This window comes from Protopterus annectens, chromosome 1.part0 (assembly GCF_019279795.1).
Source record: "Protopterus annectens isolate FY-2018-M chromosome 1.part0, PAN1.0, whole genome shotgun sequence".
NCBI classification, from domain to species: Eukaryota; Metazoa; Chordata; order Ceratodontiformes; family Protopteridae; genus Protopterus; species Protopterus annectens.
In genome coordinates, this window is record NC_056725.1 from 804,042,684 (window position 1) to 804,067,434 (window position 24,751).

At 43.6% G+C, this 24,751-nt stretch overlaps 1 protein-coding gene across 12 annotated transcripts in view; it reads right to left on the reverse strand.

The window, feature by feature from the left end:
* Nucleotides 1–24,751, reverse strand: part of AFDN (afadin, adherens junction formation factor) — a 3,286,836-nt gene that overhangs the window by 2,061,520 nt on the left and 1,200,565 nt on the right. For all 12 annotated transcript variants that reach the window (XM_044063225.1, XM_044063199.1, XM_044063191.1 and 9 more), the window contains exon 12: nucleotides 13,527–13,645. In XM_044063225.1, coding sequence (XP_043919160.1) covers nucleotides 13,527–13,645 — 119 coding nt within the window. The remainder of the gene's footprint in view (nucleotides 1–13,526; nucleotides 13,646–24,751) is intronic.

The window sequence follows — 24,751 nt, forward strand, 5'->3', positions numbered from 1 at the left end:
AGACGGTACCCTTTCTATAGCTCTCATCCTTAGTAAGTGGTGTATTTGTTCTAGAGCTTTTGTCTTCTGATTTGGAGGTAGGTTTGGCATTCCTCTCTTCCTTGGTAGAGTATGGAAGTGAAACCTGTAACCTTGGTCTATTGTCTGTAAAATCCATTTGTCTCCTGTGATGTGATGCCAGTTTACTGAAAATAAGGCTAGCTTTCCGCCTAAGGGTGCTTCTAGTTGTTCCCTGGTAGGCGGTCTCAGAGCCAAGTCACTGTGATTGTCCTGTGGAAGTGGTGGTGGCTGGATCTGTGGCAGTACTTCGCTGGCTGTTAGGCTGCCACTGACGTCCCCTGTAGGTACCTCTGGATTGACCGCTGCCTCTTGGGCGCCTATTCCTGCCTCTCTGAGCTCTGGAGGTGTCTGGAAAAGACCAATTCTTGGAAGGCCAGTTCCTACTAAACCTTGGAGGCTGGACCTGTAAGAAATCCTTGACTGTCTGGACAGATTTTGCTTTCTCTTCCACCTTCTTCAGCACCTGCTGTGCAGGGGAGCCAAACAAATTGAGCTTATCGATGGGAAAATCTAGGAGCTTTGATTTAACATGGTCTGGTAAGGACTGCTCTTTTAACCATGCATGCCTTCTGATCACTGTACCAGTCATAGCTGATCTAAAGGAATCCTCCAGTGCATCATAGCCACATTTTAAAGAATTATTACTGACCTGCTGAATGTTATGTACCATTTCCTGAACAGATTTTTTGTCTAATGGTTCAGACGAGGACAGTTTTTTAGTTAACTGATCTAACATAAATTCCTGATACTGAATCATGTGGAATTGACAGTTTAAGGCCCTAGCCGAAAGAGTAGCAGAAGTGTAAACTTTTTTACCCCATCTCTCTAAGGCCCGAGATTCCCTTTCAGAGGGGAGGGTTTTTTTGGCAGAGGTAGCTGCTACAGCCTTGGGTCCCTGTGAGATAGTTTCAGGATCTGCAAAAGGAGCCTTATACAAATGATAATGTGTGTCCAGAACCCTGTAGTACCTGTCGGGCTTAGCAGGGGCCGGAGGAAGAGAATCAGGAGCAGTACAAGCATCATTAAATGCATCATCCACAACAGTGAGTACTGGAGGAATGGCTAAAGGCCTATGCTGTGGCAAATGCAAAAAGGTCCTAAGCCTTTTTCTAGAGTCTGAAAAATCCTGGCCCTGCCATTGAAATTGTTCCCTCATAGCATGCAAGGTTTCCCCAAAAGAAAATTCCTCAGGCGGAGAGGCAGAAGGAATGGAGTCTTCTGCATCAGAGTCCTCATAAGGAGAATAAGGGCCCTCTGGAGGGTTTGTATTATCTGAATCATCAGAGGAGTAATCTGAAGAAACTGGCTCAGGGGGCTCTGCTCTAGGCCTCTTCTCTGGAGGTGGGTGAGAGGCCCTGTCAGGGTGAGGTTGGGATCCCCGGATCAAAGAAATGAGATCCTCTGCTAGACTAAGCATTTGAGAACTAGAGCTAGGCCTGTGAGAGGGGGTCTTAGCAGGCACAGTTTTGGTAGATTTTGCTGCTTTAGCCCTGGCAAAGGCCTTAATCGACATGGATGCAGGGGGCCTAGCAGCTCCACGTGCAGGAGTAGATATATCTAAAGGTATAGTATCAGATAAATCCTGTGAACCTGCAAGAGCAGGTGGGATTTCAGTAGCAGATTCAGCCATGCTGGATGAGGCCTCGGTAGGAGGTAAGCTTTCGGCCGAAGGAAGAACCGTGGACTCGGTTTCAGCCGAAACAGAGACACTCGCGGTTGACTTAACCGCGGTTTCGGCCGAAACCGCGGACCGCGAGTGTCGGTCCTTTTCCTTGCGCTTTTTTGTTAATTGCGAAGTCGGAGTTTCCGACGGCATATTGTAAGCAAAAGCGGAGCCGAAAAACTCCTCAGCAAATTCAGACCGACGTCTAAGCGTCCGTCTGTTGAAAGAAGCACAGGCTAGACAAGCTGCTACGTCGTGGTCTGGGCCTAAACAAGGTAGGCAGTAAGAGTGGAAATCTTTATGAGGTTTTTGTTTCCCACAAGTTAAACAGTTATTCACTTTTTCTGACATCGGCTGAGGCAAGAAAGAGTCCCCAACGGGGTACTTAGCTTTTTAGAAGTCTTCGGTAGTAATCTCTGGTTCTGACCGACCGGCACTTGCGAACAGCTTCTGCTTCGTGCGCCACGCGGCAAGAAAGACTGAGGAAAATGGCGTCGGCTGATGCCTTTACACCCGCTGAACTGCAGCTATGACGTCGGGTGAAGTGCGACATCAGCCGAGGCCAGACCCAGACTTTGGAATCCGGCCGACCGAAGGGCTGCCTGAGGCCAGGACAACCCATTTGTAAGGACTGCAGATGCATCCTTGAAGGACATCTAGCAAATGGTCAGATCGGATCCAAGAAGTGGCTTTGTGCCCAGCAGTTTGATCAGATGGACTGATTAAACAGATCTGCTGGATTTTCTCAACAGGCAACCTTATCTGGTCTGACATTCAGAGCTCAGAATCCTTCTCCCTCAGGGCTCAATTTCTCCCTGGGATGTGGGGACACTTTTCAGGACTGCTAAAACAATGAAGGACAGTATAGAATACCTAAAGTTGCCTAAAATGCCTTGCCAAGCCTTTGAATTGACAATTGTCAGTCACAGATAAGTGAGCCAGAACTACTATATTTGATACCCAAACAAATGTGGGGAAGTGTGTGCAACTTTGACTACCTAACAACTGCAATGTAAAGCGTTTTTGCCCGTGAAAATATAAAAAAAAAAAACATCAAAGGTTTTTTAGCAGCTTAAAGTTAGGATAAACCAAAGTAATTCTTAAAAAAGGGAAGGTTAAATAACACACTATTAACAGGCACTCTACCAACCCAATTGCTTATGGGTCATGTTAAGCGAACGCAGAAACAGCATCAGATTATATCTCTGGGCCTTACACAATATGAGCACAAATGGCACTGAGAAATTAACTAAAAGAAACTGAAAAATAAAATCCATCAGAACAGATGTCCCCTATGAGGACAACTTAATTCATCCTCAAGTCTTGGTGAGGACCTTTGTGACCCTGTTTTTTTTTACAAAATCTAACCAAGACAACATTGATATATAGACTATTTATATAGCATATACCATGGGCAGAAGTAGGTTAAAATTTAAAAAAGATACCTGGATGCACAAAACACAAGATAAAAAAAAGTGCCAAATCCTGGTAGACACACTGGTGCCAGGACTGGAAAAGATGACAGTGTAGAATCCTCAAAACACAGAAACATTCCCACAATGGGGCCAGGCCAGACTCAGGGGAGGGTGCCCCCCCCCGCTGTAGAAGAAAGTGGTACGTCACAAAAACTGATAGGCCAAAGAAGAGCCATAAAGATGATAAAGTGGACTGCTGAGGACAAGAAAGAAATGATGTATTGTTACTATTATGCAAAAAGCCCAGAATTTCCAGACACAAGATATACAAAACGATTAAGAGAGAAATTAGAGGAAAGAAAAATACTTCCACAGGGAAAACTGTCAGAAGCTTCAAATGAAAATTTGTATTCATTAATACAACAGACTTGTGAAAAATATATAGATCAAGAAACTTTGATCTGTTTGGAAAAAGAAGCATCTGAGGAAGTGCAAAAATATAAACAACAAAACCCAGAGATATTTGAAACGTATAAAACAGAAATATGGACATGGGAAAGAGAGATCTGATATGGTGCAGTATTTATGCAAAGGAGGAAGCCAAATTAATCAATGTAAAGAAGGGAGCCCCCAAAGACATTCAGAGAGAAATACAAGCAAAGGCATCCGGATATGGAAAATTTCACTATAAAAAAATATCACAAAGATGGAATGTAGATAAGATTATCATAGTAGAAGTTAAAAAAATAGAATATGAAGTTATGGAGTGCCTGCAAATTGAAGGATTTGGTGTAGAAGGTCTAACACAGGTTACTTCACAGCATGATGGAGTAAGTCCCCAAAGTAAGGAGAAGCAGGAAGATCATGACATCTGAAAAAGAAATATGGACATGGGAAAGAAAAAGAGATGTAATATGATGTAATACTTATGCAAATAAGAAAGCAAAACTAACCAATACAAAAAGAGCAGCACCAACGATATCTGAAGAGAAATATGGGCAAAGGAATCCGAACACTGAAAACTTTACAATACAAAAAATAAGACAGAGGAAAAGTAGAAAATGATATTAGTAATGGAAAAGTTAAAGAAATAGAAGAAATTGAGAAGGATTCAGTGTAGAAAATCTAATTCAGAAAGCACCACAACAGGATAGAGCAATGGATATCCAAATTAAGGTGAAACCAGTGGAACAGGAAGCACTTGGTTAGGTGCCATATGAAGATATTTTGGAGCCTTCTACAGAAAACCAATATAAATGTTCACTTGAAGTTAGACATCAAGGAAAGAAACAAGAAACTGTGGAAACTCTGATGCAGTCAATGTTGAGGACTGATGGGCCAGTGAGTTCTCATATGACTGAGCAACGCAAGGCACAGGAAGAAATTGAAGAGAATGTGCCACAGGAAGATGCTATAGAACTTTCTATAAAATGCCCGCAGGAAAATGCAAACAAGGGATGTACCCTCAGTTTGTAAGAAAATTAGTTAAGAAAAGAGTTGCTTGATTTAATAGACATAGATATATTAAGATCAATGAAAGAAATAGACTGCAGAAGGTCAATAAAACCCAAAAAGTCAGAAGTCTGATGAAACAAATGAACACAGTAATTAGGACTGCCCATAGGAATCAATACGATATAACAGAAGTAAACAGGATTTATTACTGTGCAGCTAAATTAATAACTGATAAAGTTGTACCACAAGAACACAGGGTAGTGAGGGAAAGGAAGGGAAGAAATTGAATACCATCATGGAAATATCGAATAGAGAAAAAGTACAGTTTTGTACCTACCATAAATGTAGATGTCCGATAGGAATGCATCTGCAGTCCTAACAAATGGGTTGTCCTGTCGTCAGGCAGCCCTTCGGTCGGCCAGATTCCAAAGTCTGGGTCTGGCTTCGGCTGGAGTCGCACTTCACCCGACGTCATAGCTGCAGTTATTCGGGTATAAATGCATCAGCCAACGCCATTTTCCTCAGTGTTTCTTGCCCCAGATGCCAGGCGCCCTCTTGGATGGCTAAATTTGGATAAATGCCAATGTTTCCAAATAGTACAGAGCAGCAAACACATAAAATAAGTATGTATGTACATATATACAAACAAATACACCATAATAGATCCCCCCAAGCTAGCTGAAAGATGGCAAATACCCTAGGAGTACCACAGAGGGGAAGGCGGGTGGGTAATCCTGACTGCAGATGCATTCCTATCGGACATCTACATTTATGGTAGGTACAAAACTGTACTATGTCCTTCAAGGATGCATCTGCAGTCCTAACAAATGGGTAGAATACCATAGCCAAACTAGGGGAGGAGGAAAGGAGAGAGATTATGGTGTAGTTAGGATCCCTTGCAAAACAGCAGTGGCAAAACCTGCTTGGGATCTAGAATATAAAGGTAAATTATAATGCTTGGCAAATGTATGCACGGAGGTCCAAGTAGCAGCCTCTATAATGTCTTTGGTAGCCACCCCTCGTAAGAAAGCTGTAGTAGTGGCTGTAGCCCTTGTGGAGTGAGGCCTGATGTTCTCTGGAGTTTTCTTTCCATGGAAGGAGTAACAAAATCTAATGCAATTTCCTATCCACTTGGAGATTGTCTGTTTTGAAATTGCTTTTCCTTCCCTTCCTGTTGCATATGCTACCAGAAGCTGGTCAGTTTTTCTATTGCACTTGGTCCTGTCCAGGTAGTAGCGTAATTGTCTATGCACATCCAAGGTATGCAACAGTCTTTCTCCCCTGTTCTGTGGGTTGGGGAAGAATGTAGGTAGGTGGATAGCCTGGTTTAAAGAGACTCTGGATACCACCTTAGGCATAAATGTAGGATTTGTTCTCATGGACACACTGTCTTGATGGAAGATCAGGAAGGGTTGCACTGCCATTAATGCCTGTAGTTCAGAAACCCTTCTTGCTGAGGTGATTGCTAGCAGGAAAGCAGTCTTCCAGGATAAGTATTGTAATTCTGCTGTTGCTGCTGGTTCGAAAGGAGGAAGTGTCAATTTTTCTAGCACAAAGTTCAAGTCCCATGCTGGCAATGGTGGTTTCCTAGGAGGCTTTACATTTTTAATTCCTCTCAGAAACTGCATGAGCAGAGGGTGTGAGAAGACAGGGGTATCCAAGCTGTATTCTGCCGAAATAGCTGATGCGTGTATCTTGATAGAGGAATAGGACAGGCCTGCATGGAAGAGCTCTGCCAAGTACTCCAGGATGTTGGCTATGTTTACCAGTGACACATCTTTTCCCTTTGCAGAACTCCAAATGAGATATCTTTTCCATTTTGCTGCATAATTCTTTCTTGTAGAAGGTCTGCGAGCCTCAAGGATAATGTCTTTAACCCTTTGGGATAAATTTGGGTTAGTTGCTCTTATGCAATGTTCCAGGCAGTCAGCTGCAGAGTTTTCAGGTTTGGATGCAGTATGTTGTAGCTGTTCTGTGTTAACAGCAATGGGATCAGGGGTAGTGTCCACATTTGTCCCCGAGACATGCTCCTCAGTAATGGGTACCAATGTTGTCTTGGCCAGTCTGGAGCTATCAGAATGATCCTTGGGCGTTCCTCTTTGATCTTCAATAGCACCTTGTGCATCAAAGGAAGTGGTGGGAATGCATATGCTGTCAGGTTGTTCCAACTGAAAGATAGGGAGTCCACCTTCCAAGCAAGTGGGTGGTACGTTCTTGTGCAGAATTTCTTGAGCTGGTGATTGAGTGGGGATGCAAATAAGTCTATTTGTGGTAGTCCCCATTTTCTTGTGATGGTTTTGAAGATGTCCGGGTGTAGCATCCATTCGTGGGCATCCGTGGTAGTTCTGCTTAATATGTCTGCTAGAATGTTCTCTTTTCCCGGTACAAAAATTGCCTGTAGCTGAATGTTGTAGCTCAGAGCCACATTCCATAGGTCCAGTGCCCTCCGGCATAGAGGGTATGAATGTGTGCCTCCCTGTTTGTTGATGTACCACATAACTGTGGTGTTGTCTGTCCTTATCTTCAACTGTCCTTCTTGGAGGAATGGTCTGAATGTCTGGATTGCCAATTTTACTGCTAGCATTTCCTTTAGATTTATGTGCAGGTGCAGTTGGTCTCGAGTCCATAGGCCTTGTATGCACTTGTCCAGCATGTGGGCCCCCCAACCGAGGTCTGAGGCGTCCGTTGTGATGGTTTGGCTTGGTTGAATGCTGTAGAAGGGCAAACCTGCGTTTGATTGACAGGCCTGAGCCCACCATAGGAACTCTTGCTTCAGGCATGGAATTAGTGGGATTTTGGTTTCTAGGCTGTGTCTGTGTTGAGACCATAAATTCTTCAGGTACCACTGTAGCTTTCTCATATGCAGTCTGGCATGAGGGACCAGAATTATGCAGGATGCCATGAAGCCCAGGGCTTGCAGTACTTTTCTTGCTGTTAGATGGTTCTGCTTTGTTAATGCCAAGAAGTAGAGAGGAAGTTGTTCTTGTTTTTCCACAGTTAGGAATGCCATCTGCTTTGATGTGTCCAGCTCTGCACCTAAAAAGGTTATTCTTTGGGATGGTATCAGCCTTGACTTTTTTATATTGACTGTATATCCCAGGGCTTGTAGCAAGTAAATGACTCTTTGTAAGTCTTCTGTTAGCTTGTTTTTGTTGTCCGCTTGTATGAGGCAGTCGTCCAGGTAGGGATAAATTTGTATTCCCTGAAGTCTGCAATGAGCAATTACTGATGCCAGGCATTTCGTGAACACTCTGGGCGCAGTAGATAAGCCAAAGGGCAATGCTGAGAATTGATAATGCTCTGATCCTGCAAGAAATCTGAGGTATCTTCTGCAATTTGGTCGTATGGGGACGTGCAGGTATGCCTCCTTGAGATCTAGAGTTACCAGCCAAGACTCCTTACCCAGCATGGGAAGAAGCTGCTGTAGGGTCAGCATTTTGAATTTTGGAACAATGTGGAATGTGTTTAAAGCGGACAGGTCGAGAATAGGCCTCCATTTTTTTCTCTTTTCTTGGTACCAGGAAGAGTCTGGAGTAAAATCCCTTTCCTTGTTCCATAGATGGTACCTTTTCCACAGCTCTCATTCTTTCTAGTTGAGCTATTTGTTTTAGAGCTTCTATCTTTTGATTTGGTGGTAGGTTTGGCATTCCTCTTTTTCCTGGTAGAGTATGGAAATGAAACCTGTAACCTTGGTCTATAGTTTGCAAAATCCACTTGTCCTTTGTGATGTAATGCCAGTTCTTTGAAAATAAGGCTAGCTTTCCGCCTAAGGGTGCTGCTAGCTGTTCCCTGGTAGGCGGTGCCAGGGTCAAGTCACTGCGATTGTCCTGTTGCAGTGGTAGTGGCTGTCTGTGCCTCGCTGGTTGTTGCCCTGCCACTGGCGTCCCCTGTAGGCACCTCTGGATTGATTTCTGCCTCTTGAACACCTATTCCTGCCTCTCTGTGTTTTAGAGGAGTCTGGAAAGGACCAATTTTTGGAGGGCCAGTTCCTGCTAAACCTTGGAGGTTGTACCTGTAAGAAATCTTTCACTGTTTGTACAGATTTTGCCTTCTCTTCCATTTTCTTCAATACCTGCTGAGCAGGAGAACCAAATAAATTGACCTTGTCCATGGGAGCATCTAATAATTTTGATTTGACATGGTCCGGCAAAGCCTGTTCTTTCAACCATGCATGCCTTCTGATAACTGTGCCAGTCATGGCTGATCTAAAGGAAGCCCCCAGTGCATCATAGCCGCATTTTAAAGAATGGTTACTAACTTGCTGAATGTTATGCACCATTTCCAGAACATATTTCTTATCTAAAGAATCATCAGAGGACAGCTTTTTAGTTAACTGATCAAGCATAAACTCCTGATATTGAATCATATGAAACTTACAGTTCAAGGCCCTAGCTGACAGAGTAGCAGAGGTGTATACTTTTTTACCCCATCTCTCTAAGGACCTGGATTCCCTTTCAGAGGGAGGGATTTTTAACAGAGGTAGATGCTACTGCCTTAGGCCCCTGGGAGATAGTCTCGGGATCTGCAAAAGGAGCCTTGTATAAATGGTGATGTGTGTCCGGGACCCTGTAGAACCTATCGGGCTTAGCAGGGGCTGGAGGTAAAGAATCAGGAGCAGTACAAGCATCGTTAAATGCATCATCTACAACAGAAAAAACTGGAGGTATAGCTAAAGGCCTATGTTGTGGTAAATGCAAAAAGGTCCTAAGCCTTTTCCTGGAATCTGAAAAGTCTTGGCCCTGCCACTGAAATTGTTCCCTCATGGCATGTAAGGTTTCCCCAAAGGAAAATTCTTCAGGTGGAGAGGCAGAAGGGATTGACTCTTCAGCATCAGAGTCTTCGTAGGGAGAATAAGGAGCCTCTGGAGGGTCTGTAATGTCGGAATCATCCGTGGACACTGGCTCAGGGGGCTCTGCTCTAGGTCTCTTCTCTGGAGGTGGCTGAGAGGCCCTGTCTGGATGAGGTTGGGATCCCCTTATTAAAGAGATGAGATCCTCTGCCAAAGAAAGCATTTGGGAACTGGAACTGGGCCTGTGAGAAGGGGGCTTAACAGGCACAGACTTAGTAGTTTTGGCTGCTTTAGCCCTGGCAAAAGCCTTAATGGACATGGCTGCAGGAGGCCTAGCAGCTCCACGTGCAGGGGTGGATACATCCAAGGGGATAGTATCCGACAATTCTTGTGAAACCACAGCAGCAGGTTGTATTTCAGAGGCCGATTCTACCAGGTTTGAAGAGGCCTCGGTAGAAGGCATGGATTCGGCTGAAACAAGGACAGTTTGCTCGGTTTCAGCCGAAACCGAGACACTCGCGGTTTGCTTAACCGCGGTTTCAGCCGAAACCGCGGTCCGCGAGTGTCGGTCCTTTTCTTTACGTTTTTTTGGCAATTTGTGTAGTCGGAGGATCCGACGGCATAATATACGCAAAATCAGAACCGAAAAACTGTTCAGCAAACTCCGACCGACGTCTAAGCGTCCGTCGGTTAAAAGAAGCACAGGCTAGACAAGCTGCTACGTCGTGGTCTGGGCCTAAACAAGGTAAGCAGTAAGAGTGGAAATCTTTATGAGGTATTTGTTTCCCACAAGTTAAACAGTTATTCACTTTTTCTGACATCGGCTGAGGCAAGAAGGAGTCCCCAACGGGGTACTTAGCTTTTTAGAAGTCTTCGAAGTAGTATTCGGTAGTAGTAATCTCTGGATCTGACCGACCGGCACTTGCGAACAGCTTCTGCTTCGGGCGCCACGCGGCAAGAAAGACTGAGGAAAATGCCGTCGGCTGATGCCTTTATACCCGAATAACTGCAGCTATGACGTTGGGTGAAGTGCGACTCCAGCCGAAGCCAGACCCAGACTTTGGAATCCAGCCGACCGAAGGGCTGCCTGACGACAGGACAACCCATTTGTTAGGACTGCAGATGCATCCTTGAAGGACATCTATAAAGCAATTAAGACAAGAAGATGTTCACTGTCAGAAGTCTATAGAAGAGGGAATAGATCAACAAAAATACTAAGACAGATGTGATAAAAGCAATGCGCAGTATTAGAACAGACCAGGATTTATCATGCACTATCGCAAATAAACAAAAAAAAGTCAGCACTGGCAGAAAAACTTAGAATATACAAAAATAAATATAAAGGAAAAGTGCAAAATAAACAATTTACTGATGGCCCAAAAAGGTTATATAGAAAACTGGGAGACAAGGTAAAAGAATTGAAAGACCACAAAAAAAGAAGAAATAGCTACATTTTGGAGAAGTATCTATGAAGATCCTATGAAACATAACAAAGATGTTAAATGGATAGAAGATGTAAAATAAAGAATAAGTTTAAAGGTACAGGATATGAAATGGGATGAAGTAACAGCCACAGAGATTGAAACAAAGTTAAGAAAAGCCTCTAACTTTAAAACCCCAGGCCCAGATGCAGTGGCTAACATTTGGTTAAAGGTACTAACATCTTTGAAGATTTAGCCATGAGTAAGAACTATTTATATGTGCACCCTGAACAGACACTAACATGGCTAACAGGAAAAAACAATGCTCTTACTTAAGAGTGAACCTGCAAACTACCTTAAAAATTACAGACCAATAACTTGCCTTCTGACGACATATAAACGACACACAGGAGTTGATGCTGACAGAGTTTATAGTCATTTCGAAGAAAACTCAATTATGGCAGTAGAACAAAAGGGCAATAAAAGAAAGTCATATGGAACAAAGGATTGTTTGTTGTTAAAGTTATAGTGGAGAACTGTAAAAAGGGGAAGAATCTAATTATGGCATACATTGACTACAAAAAAGCATTTGATAGTATCCCACATTCATGGATAAAAGAGTGCTTAAAAATGTACAAGATACACCCTAGACTGATCGACTACATTACAGTGACCATGAAACAGTGGCAGACCACTTTTCAATTAAGCTATGACAAAGAACAGATTATCCCAGGGATAAAAATTCAAAGGGGGGTATTCCAGGATGACTGTCACCGTTGCTATTCTGCCTTGCCCTTAACCCATTAAGCTGTTTATATAACAGCTTTGGCCATGGCTATAATTTGGCTCCTAGAAAATAAACTGTAAAGACTTATCTTCTCTTTGTTGATGATTTAAAACTGTACAGCGCATCAGATGAGGAACTGAAAGCACAACTACAGGTTGTTAAAACTTTTTTAGATGATATAAGAATGATATTTAGTCTTGATAAATGTACAAAAGCAAACTTTAAAAGCAGGAAAACCGCACTACCAGGAAAACATCAGTTTGGGACAAGAATGTGATATAAAAGAACTTGAGGAGCTGGAGTGTATAAATATTTGGGAACTGATGAAGGATCAACAATAAAACGAACAAGTACATATAAAACTTAGGAATACTTTAGAAGACTTAAATTAATCCTGAAAACAGCATTGACATCTAGGAATAAAATCCAAGCTATAAACCAATTTGCTCTTCCTGTCCTAACTTACACTTTTGGAGTGACTGACTGGCCCCAAAACATGCTGGATAGATTAGATAGGAAAACAAGAAGGATGCTTTATGCTCACCAAATGATTTATAAAAATCGGTGCATACCAAGAACATATATTCCCTGTTCCAGTGAAAGGATGGGCCTCCTTGAAACTGATTACATGTACAGATCTGCAATCGTGGGACTCCACACATATCTGCTGACCTCAAGACCCAAATGTAGTGAAAGTTTTGAAACATGAGGAGAATAAACCTAAGATGACTTCTCTGCTTAACCTAGCAGAAGCACATCGGTGTCAAGCAGGAATGGAAATCAAACCAGAAGTAGATAAAAATCAGGCAGCAACTGAATGCGCAAAAAAACAAAAGAAAGAATATAAGGAGAATGACCAGATGAGAAGGCAAGAAATGTGGAAAATACATAAATATAGTTGCAAGTATAGAAAAGTTCTAGAAGAACCTCATGTTGATCAGGAACAAATGTGGGAATGGTTAAGGAAAGGCAAACTCAAACCAAGAGATGAAAGGTTAATATTGGCGGCCCAAGATAGTGGGCTACATACACACTGGTTTACAAAGTCCATTGAACATGTGGGAGAAACAGACAAATGCAGGTGTTGTAAAACCAAATTAGAAACAGTTGCACACCTTGTTGCTGGTTGTGACACTCTAATGGCAGAAGGACTGTATACTGAAAGGCATAATAATGTGACAAGACTACTGCACTGGGGGATTGTGAAAACATTGTAGTACTGAAGTGGCTGAAAAACACTGGAAACATGAGCCACAAAGCATCACAGAAAATGATGGTTACCTCACATGGGATCACCCATTACCAACAGTTAAAAAGATAGATGCTAGAAAACCGGATATAGTGGTCCACAAAAAGAAGACAAAAGTAGCACTGATTATTGAAATTGCCACACCCAGTGACTACAGTGTGTTAAGTACAGGGAGACACAAAGTCATAAAATATCAGGATTTGCAGGCAGAAATGAGAGCAATGTGGAAGATGGATACCCAGACAGTTCTAATAGTGGTAGGAGCAACATGTCTTATAAAAAAAGACACTACGATTGTATTTAGATATGTTACCAATCCATGTAACCCTGTACGTACTGCAGGAGTCGTCATTACTGGGCACACTGCAGATGCTGCGAAGAGCACTTCTGGCTAACATTGAAGACTGAAACAATACTAACTTCATAAACTTTAATCGCACTGACTTAGAAATGAGGTCCATTCCCATCATGCTATTAGAAACCCAAACGATTTGGAGAAATTAAAGAGTGTAAAGCATAAGTACTTCTTTTGCAACTAGTCAAAGTGCAGCAATGAGTTCCACTGTACTACTTAGGAACATAAAAATGTTGATAAAATTGTCTGCTTGACTGGTGGGGAAAAAGAAATATAAGCAACTTTAAAGATGCAAAAAAAAAAAAAAAAAAAATCACTCAAAATTCACCTACCGGTCATCTTGTCTGAGGAAATCCTGTTGCTGATCCACACGAATCATTGGTTTCACAGTACTTCGTTCTGCTACGCTAAAAGCAGATGTAGTTCTTTCACTGTCCAGCCTACTAGAGCTCTTCAAACAGAAGGAAGGTGAAAGTAACATCAGCTGAGTTAAGCAGCCTTACAAATCAGAAGCAGTACACTACTACTAACAAAGAATTCGGTGCCAATTTTGGCTAAAACATGATTGCAGGCAGTTACATTAAAATGACACTGACCAGTCAAAATGGTACAAGTCATCTTAACTAAAGAAATTTCTAAGGACCAGTCAAAATGATACAAGTTGTCTTAACTAAAGAAATTTCTAACAATGAGTGGTTACCTGTTTCTAATCACAGTCTAACATTTAGTTTATCATAATATATTGCATTCTACTGAACATATTAAATAACCAAACAACCTTTAAGGCCATCTGAGACGCCTAAGGAGGTGTTTCCGTGAAATCAGCCACAGTAGTGAATGAGACATACATGAATAAAAAGAAAGCTGAAGCATGCCCAGACAGAGCATAATACTTCAGCTGAAATAAGATTCACAGAATCTGAAATGGTAACCTATTTGAAGTATTTTTTGTTGATGGATAATAAACAATTACATTTATACTTTTAACAGTGATCAAACCTTGAAATATTTTAATCAGTTGAACAAACATGTCAATATCTGACCATTAGATGGCAGTACAAACAAAAAAAAAAAAAACAAAACAAAAAAAAAGCAGAATTCAGAGGCTGTTTGAGATTCTCATACCAAGGAGGAAAAAAAGGTAACACCCTCGTAAAGTGCTCTTTATCGATATTAAGCCAGATGCAAATATAACTCCCTCATTAGGTCTTTTTCATAAAAAGACTATACACTTCTGGATAATGTACAAGGAAATACTCCAAAGTTCACTTGTCACCGAAAACAAATGGCAAAGCAAAGCACAATCAACTGCTCAAGTTATACACCAACTAAGGTAAAGGAAACTGACTGTGGCTGTGCAGACAAATCTAAAGGAATTTTTACATAAAGAAAAGGCATTTGTATTAATAAACTTACCTTAACACTCAATGTTTGGATAACAGTATTACTGTTCTAAGAGTATTCCTACACCCCAAGAAATAGTGGAAGGCAAAAATCTTCCTTTGTGGTCTGAATTTCAGTGCATCTGTGGATGGCTAGAAAGAAAAGCTGAGCTCCTTCTTACCTGATCCAGTATACTGGCCCAATCCACAGATAAGAGGAGCAACACCCTAGGATACTTTTCAGCAAACCACCAGTCAATGTGTCCTGCCAGGGGTGGGGGGGCACATACTGCCCTTGGTCCTCAGTCTGTAATTCCTCTAAAGACCTTAATATAGAAGATTGCCTTGTGCTAAATCCACTGGTTTCCCTGCACAGCCAGACTACCTTAAAAGAACTGCCCAAAAACTGTTCAGTAATGACTATTAAAAAAAAAGTATATGCAGGACAGAAAGGCAAAATCATTCCTACATCTCTCCCCCTCAGTGATTTAGAATAGTAAGGCAAGAACTGCTACAGGGGCTTGCAGAAAGTCAGCATATACTGCAGCAGAGTTCCTACTACTCCAACATCTACTGTTGCTGTAAGTTTGTCAACACAGCTGGACTGTTTATTGTAAAAATAATTAATATAGTAGTATTCTTTACCAATGGGAAGGGTACTAAAATCGTTAGGTCTGGTACTCCCATGGAGTGAAGACTTTCTTAACAAGCCCTGCAAGACTGAACTAACTAACCCTGCCCAGCTCCTATGCTGCACATCCAGTTTGCAATGCTTGACATGGAAAAGACTTGGAGAAATATCCAAGTGTCTGTCTCAAATTCCCTAAAATGGAATCTTACCAGAAAAAGTTGTTACACTACTATATTTTATAGTGTGCTCTCAGAAGGCCACTCAGAATTTTCTCATTGCTTTCATTAAAGAAAAATATGCAACAATGAAAACTATTTGGACAGAGCTTAAAACACTGCCTACCCTTATCAATGACCTGTCTTCCTAAAATTCTGTAGTCTGGAAATATAAAACCTGAGCTGTTTGTATAGCCCCAATCAGTGTAGAACCTTTATCTTAAATCACAAAACTTTATTTTGAGTTAGGATAAAAGTGGGAGTCTGGTTACCTTGGCTGAGACAGCTTAGAGACCATCTAGGCATGAAAGAAGCAACAGTTTTCAAGCTCAGCCTATTCTTATACAATACAACGCAAAGCTCCATGCAATGAAAACTTACAGTTCAGGTACCTCCAGACTACAGCTGCAGGCATCAAAAATAAGGTTTTCTAGCAAAAGAATCTGAGTACAATTAAAAAGCCCGATTCAAAAGGAGCCAGGGTTATTTTCCAAGTTCTAAACTTAGGATCTAATGAAGAAAGTAACGTCTTCCTTTGGACTTTAAGGTGCAAGACTCCCCAAGGAGCAATTCAAACTCAACAAGGGAGGAAAAAGGAGGTGGCAATGTTCAGGCATGCCACAGTCACTGAAAGATGTATCTGATGGAGGAGGGGCAATTAAGTGAGGCTTACTGCTTAAAATGTCATCAAAGAAAATGTTTTTTCACTCACCGATACAAGACTACTTGCTCCCCACAATTCCTGATTTCCTGCAGTGTGTGTAACAGTTTCCTTAATAAATGATTCCTGAAGGATATTAAGTTAAGATGTTCTAGACTACCCCAATCTAATGCTGATAATCCTAGGCTGTATTAAGAAACTTTTCTCTTTGGTCAGGAGGGTACAGCACTGAGAAAGCAGTTTTGCTCTCACCCCTGCTGTAATGCATGAGCTGGAATAACAATGAATGTCTTGGCCATAAGGAGGGCTACCATGATAAGTTTGTAACCTCCTCTGTCTTCTGGTGGATGCTGGGAATCAGGAGAAAAGAAAGCTTCCGTATCTATGAGATGGTAAAAGCAACCGTTACCCATGCAGTCTAGTATGGGCATCTACAGCACAGCTACCAGTTAAACTGTGTGAACAAATAAATTACATCTCCTCTGACATACTTCTGTGCGAGATATTAAAATATTTCTGAGGCCAGTTTCCATTTATGGCTGCCAAAACATGGTTGCCGAAAGTGGGCCTGCTTAACGCCTGACGCCCCCCCCCCCCCATCCAGCTACAGAAAGCCTGCAGGAACAACCCTAACAAAAGCTGCTGCTTTCAAAGCAATCATGGCGAGTCTGCAAAGCTGGTATGAATGTCAATCCACCCCCTCAAGTACCACATTAAGGGTATAACTGACAATACTGTGGTAAAGTTCATGGGCACCAGACAGAAGGTCAAGATCAGCGCCATCATTTCTTTTATAACTATTTGGCCTCTATCAGTGATGTACCCCAAACCTCCAGGTAGACTGATTTTTTTTTTTTTTTTAATCCAGGTTCATAGGTGTTTACTAGGCCAAAGACCACAAGGGCCTTTTTAAGCCTAGCCATGCATCCTAAATCTCTGACAAGTTCTGATACTCTTGATAAGTTTAAGCATGGGCCTGGGAAGATGAACCATTTACAGGTTACCTCTGTCCATTAGAGACATGAGTGCCAAATCAGAGATGAATTTCCAGTTTCCCATCCACCTGCCCAAGTTGGATTTGAATTGGGTTAGGGAGGAACTCTGCTTTACATGGATGGGCCACAGATGGGGTAATCTCTGGGATACATACCTCTCTCTCCAGTAGGTCCTATTTATATCACAGGTAAGGTTTAAGTCTTTAGAATGGGTAATTCTGGTGCTGTTTGTTTTGTAGATATGCAGGAGGTCCATCAGAATGGGGTCTGACAACGCCCTGCATGCCAGGCATAGATCTCCCCTCAAAAGCCTGTAGGAGACAGAATACAGAGATAGGGCCTTGAGGCAGTCTGCATACAATATATTACTTATGCCCTGTATTCTTGTAGTGAGGTACCTCTGTGGATGTTCCAATTATTGGATATGCCTGGTTAGGTACAAACCAAAGGGGGCACTGTACTCCATGACAGTTCTAATGAATGCCGAATGTAGTGGAACTATGGCTTCCTTAGACTTAGATGTTATATCTTTGTTTATAAGTTGTGCAACATAAAATGGATTTCCTCACCACCGCAGACAACTGATGCTCAAAGGCTAGATTACTACCCATGTGTCCCTAAGTCCCTGACTACTGGGTCAGCTCTAAAGGGTGTGTTGTCAATATGACAGTTACTAGGGATGGATGACTTCCCAAAGGATACTATTATGCATTTTATGGCATTTAGTTTTAGCCCATGGCTCTGACACCAGTTGTTCGTTTGTGTCAGCCCCTCCTGAAGAACATCCGTGTCAGTGTGAGATTCAATGACAGCTCTTAATTTGCAATCATCTACAAATTTAGTCAGCCACAGGCCACTGACAATGGCCTTGACTTCTAAGACGCAAATGCCAAAATGGAGCGGTCCAAGGACCGATTCCTGAGGAACTCCAATGGTGACTGGCCTCTTAGTAGAGGTGGACTTCCCAGTTCTAATTTCTTGGGTTTTGTGAGCCAGTTGGCTATCCACCGGGTGACATACAGGTTTGTACCTAACCTCCTGAGTTTGTCAACAATCCCTGAGTGGGGTAGTGTGTCAAATGCCTTGGCCAGGTCGGCAGTGTGAACAGCGTTGTCCTCATCTATTGCTTTGGTGACCTTCTCAAAGAAGTCCACCAGGTTGAGTAGGCATGATCTGCCCTTGATGAAACCAAACTGGGTTGGGTCCAGTATCTGGAGGTTTACTATATCTCTGCTGATCATCTCCATGACAATTGTTTCCATGGCTTTACATACAAGACTAGTGAGACTTGTGGGTCTGCAGATGGCCCACCTTTGTGCAGAGGGATGATTGTTGCCTTTCTCCATTCATGAGGCATGAAACCTGTTTGGAAGCTACAGTTAAATAGTAATTCCAGAGGCCCTGATAGATCATGTTTCATGCTATTAAGAAGGCATCCTGGGATATTATCTGGGTCCACTGATGCAGTGTTTTTGGCCTTAGAGACAGCATTGTGAACCTGCCCCCTATTGATAGTAGGGGGAGTTATATTTTATGATATTTCCTGAGGGAAGGTTGAGGGGGAGTAAAGTTGGAGCTGAATTTATCAGCCAGGAGGTTTGCTATATCTTCTGGCTCAGTATAGGTGGCTCCACTTACAATGTGCTCTGCACAGAATTGTGTATTGCCTTTGAGGTCGTGGACATAGCTAAATGTGGTTGTCCTTGGCCTGGGAGGCCAAACATACCTCAAATTTGGCTTTGATAGAGTATTTGTCCTCTGAGTTGTTTGTTTAGTTTGATGAGAGTGCTTTTATCCTGCTGGGTGCTGCACCTCCTAATTTTTGCCATGATTTTCTTCCTCCTGTTATACAACTTAATTTTTTGATTCCATAAGGGTGGCTTTTTTTAGTAAGATCTGTACTTCTTCCTGGTGGGTACAGCTGCCTCTATTCTGCTATTAACATGCTTGTACAGGGTTTCTGTGAACAGTTTTGCATAGGCAGAAGTGTTCTCAAGGTTTATGGGGGCTTGAAATTTTGCCAGGTTCTCACTCAATAGGAGCTTAGCCGTAGAATAGTTCCTGGACATTCCAGGTTTAGCTGGGGGTCCAGTTTTACTTTTACTTAAAAGGAGACCATTTTCTGGTCTGACCTTACCAGGGAAGGCGCATTACAGAAGGGGGTGTGCAGCAGTCTCCCACATTAGTGGGGACCAGATCCAGTATGGCTGGATCCCTGGTTGGTGTACTGACTATCTGTTCAGGGAGTTTGTGTTTACAAAATCCAGGAATCTCCGTCATGTACGTTTGGTGTCATATAGGATTCCTAGTTAATAGTGGGGTAATTAAAGTCATCCATGAATATGGTATTGAGTTGGATGGTTAGTGTTTCTAATAAGTTTAAATACATGGTATGGGTTTCCTGGGTCAGAGGGGAACTTATTGCTTGAAAAGGAAGTGGTATTCGATTTTACCTTCTGTGATTTGAACATGGATCAGCTCAAGTGCATTGTCCTGTTTGACCAGCCTTGAAGTGCATTTATTTTTGATGTCAATAGAGACACCCCTACCTTTAGTCCCTGCCTGTGAAGTAACTGGTCTGAATGTGTGGAAGAGAGCTTCTAGGGAGTGGGGGGGGGGCTGGTTTTGCTCTGACCCCGATTACTGGGTATCTTTCTTATTTTGCTCAACTATCCCATTCACTGCATAGGGCTTGAAATCCCTGCAGCCCATTTGCTCCTACTGAGGCAAGGGTTGACTGGCAAGAATGGTACAGTCCATCCAACACAGAGTTGAGGTTTCTGTGTTTGTAGCTAACAGTTCCCACTACATACATGCACAACAACCCAAGGCCTACCATGCAAAAAGAATAAATCTGTAAAATCTTACCATAACCATAGATGTCCTTCTCTTCCATGTTGCAGTATTCTAGTAGTAGGATTTGTAGCCCACAGGCGACTCGTACTTCGGCTCCTATACAAAAGCTTCATCTTGGCTGTTGCAGTGTTCGTGGGATGTCACACATAGGCCATATACCAGGGGCCTTAAATGTGACATCAGCACACACAATCCTCAGAACTTGAAGGCCAGCAGGCAGAGAAAACGGCCCAGCAGGAGGAATGCTAGTGATTTTCAGGTGCGTGATCTGGTGAACTACTGTAATATGGATAGGACAGGTAAGGAAAAAAGAGATGAGGGGACTGGTGGGTGGGAAGGAATACTGCAACATGGAAGAGAAGGACATCTATGGTTATGGTAAGCTTTTACACAACTATTCTATGTCCTTCTATTCCTATGTTGCAGTATTCTAGTAGTGGGAGCGTACCACAGCTTATGTGGATGAGAAGGTGGTGGTATTTGAAGAGGATTCTACAAAAGTCTGGAGGATTGGCCTTTGTGAATCCTGCCATAGCTCTAAAATTTGGTCCAGCTTGTAATGTTTGGTGAAAGTGTGGATAGTGACCCATGTGGATGCTTCCATAATGGATGCTGTGTTTAGACCTTTTCATGAAGGCCCTGGAGGTGGCCACTGCCCTAGTGAAACGGGCCTTTACCCCCAACTGGAGGAGCCTTTCCATGGAGGGAGTAACAGAGGCAAGCAATGGTTTGCTTGGAGACTGCCTTGCCCAGGGCTCTGGGGTGAAAGTAACCAAAGAGCTGGTCATTTTTCCTAATGGTTTTGGTTTTGTCTAGGTAGAGTTTTAAATGCCTGTGCACGTCCAAGGAGTGCAGAATTCACTCCCCTTCATTAGAGGGGGAGGGAAAGAAAGTAGGTAAATGGATAGATTGGTTAAGAGACAGGTCATTGACCACCTTGGGCATAAAAGAGGGATTGGTTCACAGGGTTACCCTGTCTTTGTGGCAGATGGTGTAGAGGGGGACAGGCCTTTATGGCCTGCAACTCTGACACCCTTCTGGCTGAAGTGATAGCCACCAGCAGGACCATCTTCCATGTACACATCTGTAGGGAGGAGGCCCCAGCTGGTTCAAATGGGTGCTGGGTTAGCTTCTCGAAGATGTAGTTCAGGTCCCAGGGAGGAGGGGTAGGTTTCTTTGGTTGTCTCATGTGTAAGACCCCTTTAAGTAAGAGATTTACATCGAGCCTGCCTAGCAAGGGGGGGGGGGGGGGAGGGTCGAGGGGGAAGCAGTCTGATACAGCAGAAATATGTATTTTGATCGAAGAATAACAGAGTCCACCTTTAATCAACTGACACATTTAGGACAGAACCGGGGGGACATCAGCAGAGTAAGGGTCCCTTCCTTTGTGCAGACACCATTTAGTGAATCTTCCCCACTTAGCCAGGTAAGATTTTCAGGTGGTAGGCTTCCTTGCCTCCCTTAGGACAGAAAGCACGTCCTCAGAGTAGTGGTGTCTGAAAGGGATCAAAAGTTTATCACCCACAAAGTCGGGGACAACATCTTCAAGTGTGGGTGTAGGAGAGTTCCTTTGTCTTGTGTCAGTAGGTCCACCTTGTAGGGTAACATGAAGTGATTGCCCTTGGCTAGCTTGTGAAATAGGGGGAACCAGTGCTGCCTTGGCCAGTAGGGAGTCACTAACAAGATTTTTGATTTGTCCTTATGTATCTTCAGGAGGACTTCCTGAATCAGTGGGAATGGGGGGAAGGCACAAAAGAACTTCCCCTCCCAAGAGATGCTGAAAGCGTCCACTCTCCATGCTAGAGGGGGATAGGCTTTTGAACAGAAGGTCTGCAGCTGCCTGTTCTGGGGGGGGGGGGGGCAAACAGGTTTATTTGTGGAGCACCCCACAGGTGGACTAGGTCCAGGATGACCTCCCTGTTCAGCATCCATTTGTGCTGAGGCGAGGAAGTCCTGCTCAAGAGATCTGCTTGGTGGTTGTCCTGTGAGAGGATGTAGGCCGCCTGCAGGACTAAGTTGTGGTGAGAGGCTAGGTCCCATATCAGCAAGGTTAGTCTGCACAGCTGATGAGCCTTTGTTCCTCCCTGCATGTTGAGGTACCACATAACCGTGGTGTCGTCAGTCACTATCAGGAGCATGCCTAGAAACACAGGGGAAGGAAGGTTTTCACTGCTGTTATTTCCCTGATATTGATGTGCTTGGCCTGCAGAGAAGGATGCCACTTTTCTTGAATCCTGTAGGAAGCCGAGGTTGCTCCTCAACCTGAATCTGAGGCATCTGTATGCATTATTTGGGTTGGGGTGGGGAGGGTTGTAGTGGGATCCCCGGGTTTAGTTGGACTTGCTGGATCCACCAGCTGATATCTGCCTTTAGACAGGGAATGACATACTCTAAGCGATAACAGTGTTGGGCCCAGATGCTTTTGAGATACCACGGAAGCTTGCGCATGTGCTTTCTTGCCAGTGATAGCATGGGAATGGTAGCTGCCATTAAACCCAGGAGATGGAGGAATTGCCTTGCTATCACTTTCTGGGATACCAGGGTTTCCTGGAAGTGGGAAGTCAGAGAAATAACCTTGTCCTGTGGGAGAAAGGCCTTCATTTTGTCTATTCTGATTCTGCAGCCTAGGAAGATCTTGTCCTGGCCTGGGACCAGGGAGGATTTTGGGAAGTTGATGGTGAACCCTAGATTCTGCACAAGGGACATGGCCTTGAGAGAACATCTCTGGATTCTGCCAGTACCATGATGTCATCAAGGTAAGGGTAAATCTGGATTCCCTGAGTTCTGCAAAAGGCAACTGCTGGGGCTATGCACTTTGTAAAGATTCGGGGGGGGGGGGGGTGCATAGATAAACAAAAAGAGCAAGGCAGTAAATTGGAAATAAGAGGAAGGTCCAGAGAAACATAGGAATTGTCTGAGGGAAGTCCTGATGGGTATGTGTTGGTAGGTCTCGTTTAGGTCTAGGGTGGCCATGAAAGCTTTGGCTGGAATTAGGGGCAGCATAGTGGGAAGAGAAAGCATTTTGAAGGAGGGTACCTGAAGGTGAAGATTTAAGGTAGGACACGTCCAAGATGCATCTCCAGGGCCCATCTTTTTTGGGGACCAGGAAGAGACGGGAGTAGAAACCCTTTCCTTCTTGTCCTGAGGGGACAGGTTCTATGGTGTCTAACTTCAGAAGGTCTGCCAGAACGTTAGGCATGAGGTGGGCCTGTCTTTTTGGGGGAGGGGATGGGAATCCCTTTCCTGGGGGGTTTCTCTTTCCAGGATAGGCAGTACCCTTTTTAGATAATGGTTAAGAACCATTGGTCTGTGGTGATGGATTGTCAAAGGGGAAGACAGTGGGAAAGGCAGGCCAAGAGGGATAGGTGCGTTACTGGGGCTTCCTCTTTCCTGAAAGGATTGCCTGGACTGATGAGGTGGAGCAGAAGGTCTACAGGTGGTGGGTCTTCTGGTCCCTCTTCTAGATATGGAAGAGGAGGTAGAAGCCTAAGGATTATGCCTCACAAAGGTGGCTTCAGCAGGGTAGTTCCTATAATACTTGGGAATGGGTGAAACCAGGAGATGCTTTATGTCCTGTAGTTCTTTACTTTTTTTCCTGCAGATTTTTAAAAGGGTCTGCAGATTATTTACCAAAAATGACATTGTTGTCCAGTGGTGTGTCCAAGATATTGGACTTGAAATCCTCTTGGAGGTTCTGAAGTCTTAGCCAACAATACCTCCTGAGAACAGAGGCAGATGCTGCAGCTCTGGCAGATGCTTTTGCAGCATCACAGCTGCATCTGATGGAATGTCTGGCTACCTGTTGGGCCAAGGAAAGCTTGGAGGTAAGGTCAGTCTTAATGGGGCTGTCAGGCAAATATGCTAGCATGGAGGAGGCTTGAGAAACCAAGTCTAGTGCATACTTAGTCATATGGGTTTGATAATTTATGGCTCTGAAGGGCAAAGTGGAAGATATGTATACCTTCTTTCCCATCCTATCCATATACTTGTGCTATCTTTATCTGTGGGAGGCAGAAGGCAGCAGTCTAGATTGCTTATCTGCAGTGGTAGCAATCAAAGCTGTGTTCGCCAAGGGTGGTTTAACCAGGAATTTCTGGTCCTCTGGTACTTTATAAAAGCTGTCAGGACACTTGGAGGCTGGAGGCTGGGAGTCGGGGCCTTAGAAGCTGAGTTGAAGGTATCCAACTAAGCAGGTAGAACTGGGGAGACCACCGAAGGGGAGGGTGATTCTATTTGCAGCAGCTCAAAGTACTTTTTTTGGGTGACAGTCATTTGGGACGTATCCCATTTAAAGTAATCCTTCATCTTGATGATGGTCTCACCAAACATAATATCCTCAGGAGGAGAATTGTCTTCCACAGATTCCTCATCAGGAGGGCAATATTCCTGGGGGGGGGGGAGGCAATCTGGAATACATATGAAATGGACTCTTCTGTGGAAGAGAACGAAGAATGATGCTTTTCCTCCCTGACTTGAGGGTTCACCCGTGGGAGGGAAGAGGCAGAAGGAGGCGTAGGCCTCAACAGAGGCAGAGTGGGGGGGCGGGGCTGAGGCTGAAGGCCCGAGATCCACAAAGGCCTGCATGACAGAGGAGGTGAAGAACTGCCAGTCTGGTGTGACTTCCTTAGTGGAGGAAGTATGTTTAGTTTTCTGCTTCGTTTTGGCCATGGTGGAAGCAGGGAGTGTCCTGGCATCGGATTTGGAGGCTAACATATCTGAAGTCTGGATCCCAGTCGGAGGTACCCCCAAAACTGGTTTCCCCTTGACCTCGATTGAAGTTGTCTGGAATAAACTCCGAGGACGTGCTGGTCATCGGC